Source organism: Gavialis gangeticus, unplaced genomic scaffold (genome assembly GCF_001723915.1).
Source record: "Gavialis gangeticus isolate Ggan-Ray unplaced genomic scaffold, GavGan_comp1, whole genome shotgun sequence".
Lineage (NCBI taxonomy): Eukaryota > Metazoa > Chordata > Crocodylia > Gavialidae > Gavialis > Gavialis gangeticus.
Window position 1 is genome coordinate 8921838 of NW_017729029.1, and position 8223 is coordinate 8930060.

The following is an 8223-nucleotide window of genomic DNA, read 5'->3' on the forward strand; positions in this document are numbered from 1 at the left end:
TGATGAGAACACCTAGATGCCATCTGTGAGGCTTGGGCTGCGATGTGCGGGAGGAATGGAGCCGCAGATAGTGCCCCCTAGCAGCGGAGCAGAAAATGGGCAGCCTCCCGCTTAATTACATCTATTAATTACTTGTTAAGATCAAGGCATGGCAGGCGAGGAGGTGGGCAGTTGTCCCAAGAACAGGTGAGTGGGCCATGGTTGGATCAGCCCCGAGCAGTCCCCCTATTGCAGTGCTGTACATATTGTATATGGCATAGCTGATAAACATGAGAACTGTCTCACTCCTCTCTTGTGACATGGTCCACAAAGACCATCTGTGAGAGTGAACTGGCTGGCCAGAGAGCCTCCTTATTTAGTACAAGAGAATGCATGCATATCCCTCAAGACCTGCCTCCTGTAGACAGTGGCTACAAATCCCCCCCTTCTGCAACCATTTCTCACAATTTTTCTGTTTGTTGTCTAAACTCAGTAGTATTCTTTAATGGCTTGTCAGTAAAGAAAGTTTCCGGCTTTAAAATTCATTTGTTTACAGCTTATTAATAACATAAATGACACTTTTGTGCCAAAAATGGAGAGTTGCCCTAAGTGATGCCCATGAAGCCTGAATCAATCTGGTTGGTAATTTAGAATCTTTCTTTAGATTTGGTTTAAGGTTCTGCATCAAACTAAGAAACTATCAAACTAAGAAACCTTCATTTACATAAAAATGCTGCACACTTACTGCCTGCTAGCAACATGATTCATAATCTAAGATAATTGAGGTTGCTTTGCCTGACCTCTCATATGGAAAACTCTTTGAATGCTGTGATTACATTTGCATGTAATAAATAAAAATTGATATTCAGCGTTCTTATGGCAGGCCAAGTGTAAACATTTTCCTAGTTGTCCCATCAGAAGAGTGCTTGTATGTTAGTACATGTGCCTATAATGTTATAACCATGGGCTCTTATTTAAATCTGGCACATCAAGGCTACTCAGTAATGAGGGCAAGTGAAGATGTGTATCTATAATGGTTAGAATACCAAAACCCGAGATGGGCCTTTGAGTTCTGCTACCAACTCGTGTAACCTTGGACAAATGATGTAACTTTCCTGTGCCTCATTTTCTCCATCTCTAAAATAGGGACAGAGGAGTTGTAAAAGTTCAATTGAAGTTGGTAAAGTATTCTGATGTGGGCAGATAATGTAGATATTCTTTGGTGAAAAGTGGTCCATAAACCCAAAGTGCTATTATTTTTAGGACTATTGAAATGATCTATCTAGAAACTCATCTGAGCATCTGTATTTGGTTGGTTTTTTGTTGTTGCTTTTTGTTTGTTTGTTTCTTGCAGTCATATTCTTCTTCTGTTAATATCATGAGTCCTGGGAATATTGGACCAGCAAAGAAAGCAGAGGCCACTGGTAAGCTGTAGAGGAAGGCTGCCAGCAAAGACTTTTATTTACCGTAACATTAACAAATTAAAATGGTTGTAGTAGCAGCTGCCACTGACAGAGCTTGCCTGAGCTGAGAGAGTGGTTACTTTTCTTTGGGCTGAGAAGAAAGCAACAGTATTTTAAATCTATGTTATATAGCACTTTTATCCTGAAGTGCGGAAGCATATTATATACAGTGGCATTGAAATGCAGCTACCTTTAAAGTGGAAGGTGACAGTCAGAGAATGCAGCACACTGTCTGGTTGTAAGGTGAGAGGAAAAGTTGGGCAAACCCTCTATTCCTAAAAAGTACCATGGAATATTTAAGAAATGCAAAACTCTAGAACTCTTGGTTCAGAGATGATACCTTTTATTAAACCAACTAAGATAATGCAAAAATATATATATATTTTTTTTTTCTTCAAGCTTTCAGGCACATGCACCCTTCCTCAGGCTCAGGGAAAATTAAAGATACTAAAAAGTTCCCATAGATAGAAAATAAACTTCATTTTTGCACAGAGGAAGCTGAAGGTGGAAGTCGGTTCCTCTAGGTCTATGACAGTGTCTTTGTGAGTTGCTCTTTGATGTGCAGATAAGGCAGGATTCCTTCCCTGGTCGAAGGCAGAGAGGTATAGAAATCTTTCTTGTTGTTCAGTAACGAAGTTTAAATTCAAAATCGGCTAAAATTTTGCATCTTCCATGTTTTAGGGATGTATTTGGTAGCTCTGTTGATTTGAGACAAAAAGAAATGCAAAACTCTAGAACTCTTGCTTCAGAGATGATGATACCTTTTATTAGACCAACTAAGAGTGTGCCTGAAAGCTTGCAGAAAAAAGATCTTTTTTTTTTTCAATTTCTTAGTTGGTTTAATACAAGGTATCATCTCTGAACCAAGAGTTCTAGAGTTTTGCATTTCTTTTTGTCTCAGACCAACGCAGCTACCGAATACATCCCTGAGAAATGGAATGTTTAATGCTCACAGAGAGCAGGTAGGAGCTTGTTTTTTAAGGCATTATATGAAAGGATTTTCACATAGTAAACTGAATTGAACTCAGTGTGTACACCTCATAAGAGTGAAAAGATATTACCCCACCACGAAATCCTAGACACCACCCTAAACTTCCCTCCCCATCACCTCCATCTCCAAAAGCCAACAAATCTATTTAAGCAAACACTTGAGAAGAGATAAGCAGTAATCTGTGCCCTGAAGACCAACAGACTCAAACTTTGACAGATAAGGAACAAAGTAGATTCCACATTCAAGTCCTTATTGCAAAAGCTGTCTCCTGTCTTCAGACAAATATATTAAAAATATAGCAAAAGTGCATCTTCAGATGACAACTGCATTGATAGCACATAGAGAGGTGCGTTCTCAGACTGCCAGCCCCAAAACCCATTAGCATCTTATAAACAGATGTCAGCACCTTGAAAGCTATCTAGGAAATAAAAAAGGAAGTCATAAAGTCTTTGCAGAATTGGTATGAAATCTTTCTTACAGTCAGTACTATCAAACAATCAGACAGCTCAAATGGCCAGGAATTGCAGCTGTCGTGTAGTCTTCAAGTATGGCTCTTCTCCAAGGAGAGGTAAGGAGCCATTCTGGAAGTCATAAGGGCATGGATAGGTCTGTCTTTCTCATTCCACATATGGGTGGACACAGGATATTTAGGTTTATGGGAATAAAGATCTACCTCTTTTTCCAAACCTCCCAGATTTACCTCTGGAGAAATTTTGAGGAGACTGAAATACTTAGACTTTGTATCAAAGAGACATTCTGGTTAAACACATCCATCCTAAAAAAAACCAGCCCTGTTCTAACATGGGATGGTATCATTCTCTTTCTCACCTCTCCCTCAGACACCCCTCAAATGACTCTCACAAATACTAAAGATATCTGGAATACAGAGGAGGTACCAGAAGGTTCAGAGTTTGATGATACGTGGGACCCAAGGGAGCAACCAGAGTAAGTGTGACAGAGCTGAGATGGTGTACAAGGATTTTGAGTAGCACTAATCCAGGCATGTTGTATGTAACACATAGCATGGTTAGAGTGAAGTACACCCAGCTGAAAAGCTTGTGTCACTGAAGAACAGAATGGATGTATGCTGACTGGCCTTACCTCCAAAACAGTAACAAATTATGTGTGATATTTATCTCCCTTGTGGTGGCCCTGTAATCCCATAACAAAAATGTGGAGTCAGATTCTTGTTATAGACAAGGTTTAAGAAGACCAGCCTCCTAACTGACTAGCATTCAGACAAACTAAGTTTCTTTAGGAACAAACTGGGTTCAGCTGCTACCTCTCCCCATATTAGTAAGAGATCCATTTCCTTGATGACTCTATACTGTATTTTGGGTATTTCTATAGATAACCCAAATAATTGAGTTCTTTACAGGAAAACACCTACTGTTGGGAGAATATGTGACTAATAGTGTTACCCTTCTCATAGATTGTATTTAATCAGAGATTATAAAAGGGCATCCTAAAAATATTAACAGACTTCTCCTTTCCTTCTTTCAAGTAAAGCAACCTCAAATAGATACCATCAAGCACATTTGGTTGTAAAGAGCCCTGAAAAAGTTAGGAAAATCCTTTAGCTCCACATGGTCAAATTATATAAAAACCAGACTCAGCTGATATAGACTAGCTTAATTGAAGTCAGCTGTCCTGTGTAACATACATCAGATTGAAGATCTCACCCAGAGTTTCCACTTGTCAGTGTCTATTTTGCCATTCAGTTGCCTGATCTAGAAACTGGGATGAATCCCCTTTAAACTTAGACTGTAGGACATCTGTGAAAGTCTTCTGTATCACCTTCCATTATGCATTTATGTGCATTTGTGAATACTTTTTTATTTAAACTACCACCTGTGGGTGCACCCACACATGCAGGCATGTGCACTTGCAGCAGCTCAAATAGAAGTGGCACAAGTTTGAGCCAGGGATTTTTGCCTCAGCACGCATGCCTGGACATGCATTTTGTTGTGGGGCAAGATGTGCCACTTGAGGCAAAATAACCCTGCCCAGCTCCCCCCTGATCTGCAGCCAGGGGGAGTTGGAGTATAAAAACCTGCCCTAGCAAGCAGCTCATGGCTACTTGCTCCCAGGAGCTTCTGGGGTGGTGTGACCCGTGTTGGAGACCTCATGGACTATGATAGACAGGAGTAGGTGGACCCTGCTGGCTGTTCCAGTGCATGGGTCTACCCATGACATGTGCGACCTGCTATCTGGCCCAGGAGGTGAAATCTGCACTACCTCCTGATGCCCTTGCCCTTGTTGAACAGGTCCTGTGTGGTGGCAGTCCCCATCCCCCTATGTCCTCCAGCCCACCAGAGTTTGTCGTGGGGCCAGCACCTCGTCTGGCTTTGCAGTGCTCCCTGCTCCACCATCTGAGCTGGCTGGAGGACACCAAACTTGTCCTCTTTTCCACCATCCATGGCCACCACCTCTACACATTTGTGTGCTGCATTATCAGTCTGCCCTTGCATCCTACCCAGACACCAAGTGGTGGGGTCTGCTTGGCAAGGGTGTGGCTGGGGCACCCCAGTGGCTGAGTCTCTACTCCACCCTCATCCCACAAGCCACTGGGGACCTCAGCTGGTGGCTTCTCCATGGAGCCGTCGCCGTGGGCATGTGTGTGGCGAGCTTCATGGACAGCCTAGCCTCCTGTCCCTTCTGCGGGCAGAGGCAGACCCTGGCGCACATGACCCTCAAGTGTGCCAAGCTGCAGCCCCTCCACCTCTACCTGAAGAACCTCCTCCTGATGTTCTGATTGAATTTCACCCCCCACCTTTTTGTTTTTAGTCACCCCATCCATGGCCCCACCAAGTCCTGACCTGGTCAACCTCCTTCTGGCCCTGGCCAAGTGGGCCCCGTACTTGACCAGGAAGGCGGCTCTGGCTGGGAAGGTCCATTCAGCATGTACAAAGCCCGGGTCACACAGCACCACATTGCTGCCAGCTGTCCCTGCAGCTGGGCCACAGCCACGCTGGCTGCTGCTGCTGCGGGAGGCGGGTGGGCTGTAGGTGTGTGGCAGCCCCTGCTCAAGCCCCTCCACAAACCCACCCACAGACCACACATCCCCACCCCACTGCCACTTCTCACAACCCCCAACATCCCTCCACCACTCCTCACACCACCTACAGCCACAAACCCCCATGTCTCTAACTTACCTGTGACAGCGCCCAGGGTCCCAGTCACGCAGGGTCCTTGCCCTGCTCTTCTGCTTGCCCCAGCAGGCTAAGGGTGCATGCCTCATGTTGGGGGCAGCAGAAGCACCATAGAGATGCTCTGGACAGAAATCAGAGTGTCTCTTGGGAGGACTGGCTCCTGGGTTACCTCAGGGCACGGTCAGGGACCATGCCCTGCCCCGCTTTTAACCCCTGTGTTTTATTTTGATATATGGATATCCAGGTATCAAATTTTGAGCCCATGCTGCAAATATGCAGCGCGGGGAACGTTTTTTTGTTCCCAGCATGCCTTTTGCCGCATCTCAAAATGCTTTGAGATGCAGCAAGAGGCATGCGGAGGCTTATCTGGACGTGACCCGTGAGGTTTTTTTATCCCTCTTTATTTGACCTGTTGGCATAAGATATGTTTGTCCAAAGCTAAAAAGTCCCAAACTCTTAAGCTATTCAGTCTCTGCTTTGGGAGGGCCAGCTTTTGTTCAGCCCTGGGCAATCGTGAACTGTGTTGCACAGATAAGATAAGCGTATACATTTTTGTAGTATTTCATGCCCCAAAAAGAAAATAGGTGGCTTTAAAGGTAAATCTAGAGCTGTTATTAGACAGATATTATACTGACTGAGAGACTAGGATTGTGTTACATGCCTGTCCATTACAGACATGAAAAGAGCCTCTTTCTGTATGCTCCATCCACCAGTCATTCAGAGAGAATTTTCTTTTGTTTTGTTTGAATTCATTTTGTTCAATTTTCTAGAAGTAATATATAACCTAAGTACAATCTTCAGTTGTATTTCCTTGTTCATTAGTGATCAACCAAATGAGAACTCATAATTCCAGATTTTCTGCATGCTGAACTAGACAGACTGATTTGGAGAAAAAAATTCAATTGCCAAATGGAAAATAATTAAAAGTAGCAGACAGAGCTGTGTTATTCTCAGGTTCCAAGAGAATATTATGACTGATGGAGACGAACACAGTACAGTTAGTAGAATGATTGCTTGACAGCATTCTTTTCAAATGTTTTCCCCAGAGGGGCTGTTTTTGTTGTATAAAAGATAAGTATCACATTCATATGGTTCAATTTTCATTGTCTTATCCCTTATCTTTGCAAAGCCTGATAGTGCTATGGACATAGCTTGTTCAGCACCTCCTGAGGAGTAGAGGGTGACCCAATACTCATCTTGTGTGCTTCAGCCAACTATGAGAGACACTGGTGTTCTGACTAAATTCTCAGTGGAGGTGTCCCCTTGATGGGTGTAGAATGCCAGAAAGTGGGAAACAAAGAGCTCCAGCTGACCTGGGATGGCTGACATTCCCAGTGAAAACATACCTTACTCTTTGTTGCCTGCTTTCCCTTGATGTGGAGCTTCATGTGGGGTCAATAACTAGTTTTATCTCTGTCAGGTATGAGATTTTATTCAAACAGCAGGTGGGAACAGAGGACATTTTCTTGGGGATGAGTAGGAAGGACCCATCTACAGCCTGCTGCGAGGACATGCTGGTGAGCAGAATGCCCTTCTCCTATTTCTTCCCTTCTTCCTTTCCTTCTGGCCTCCTCCTCTCTTTCTTGCTGTCTCAGTCAAACACACTGTATAACTACAAAGCTATGTTATTTTCTTTGAGACCGCAGATCTCCTCAGCAGCTTTCTGTGAATCTGCCGTTGCTACTGTCTGTGCTGTGCTGCCACATAGGCATGCAGCTGCTTCAGAACTTGTTGTATTCAAACATTAGACAATCCGTACTGACCCATGGGCTAAGTTTACACCTAACATATGTAAGAGCAGCCCCCACAGGAAGTTATACTCACATCAGTATGACTCTTGTTATTGGGGTAAAGTTTAGATCCTTCCTTGAGCAGCAGGTTTGGGGGTTGGACTAAATGTACAATCCCATGTATCGGATTGTGTCCCTTTACTTTATGATTAGGGACACTCCCCTTCTACAGCAATTAGATGGGACAAAACTTCTTTGGGTTCTTTCTCCAGTTGATTTGGGATGATGCTGGGCCTCACCAGAATGAATGCAAAATACTCATTATGTACATTCTGAACTCAGGGTTTTTGCAGATGGTAGGGGTATCTGTAAACACTAGAAATGTGCTGAAAGCAACTGTTTGCATTTCTTCATCTTTCTACTCTTACAAATGCCATGCTCTGTCACTCTGGAATCAAATGGATCATAAAGAGGCTGCTTATTTCTTATGGACTGTAATAGTGCAAAACTAATCCCAGCCTTGCTTGTACCTGTCATTTCAGATTAGAATCAAACTCCCAGATACAAAGTCCTCCGATATTACTCTAGACATTCAGGAGAAGATCCTTGACCTTCGAACCCCCAAAAAGTAAGTGAAGCAGTGTGGTTAGAAGCTGGTACTGTTTTTTCTCTCAAATGGAGTATACCCAAGTTTTCAGCATACGGAATACAGGCAGTCCTTAACTTCGACTTTTTGAGTTACGACAAATGGCATTTATGACATTTGTAAATTGACACCCTGTTTTGAGGTTCCCACATGGGTTTCGCCTTTACGATAGGTGGCACAGTTGCATCCAGCTGGTAAATCTGTTGTGGGGGCAGGGAAGCCGTCGTGGGGGTGCAGATCAATGTCCCCGCAATGACAGAGG

At 43.6% G+C, this 8223-nt stretch overlaps 1 protein-coding gene across 2 annotated transcripts in view; it reads left to right on the forward strand.

Moving 5' to 3' along the window:
- The window catches only part of PIH1D3 (PIH1 domain containing 3), a 44097-nt gene that overhangs the window by 24020 nt on the left and 11854 nt on the right, over window positions 1-8223 (forward strand). For both annotated transcript variants that reach the window (XM_019521186.1, XM_019521187.1), the window contains exons 2-5: window positions 1334-1403; window positions 3273-3378; window positions 7006-7102; window positions 7858-7943. In XM_019521186.1, coding sequence (XP_019376731.1) covers window positions 1334-1403; window positions 3273-3378; window positions 7006-7102; window positions 7858-7943 — 359 coding nt within the window. The remainder of the gene's footprint in view (window positions 1-1333; window positions 1404-3272; window positions 3379-7005; window positions 7103-7857; window positions 7944-8223) is intronic.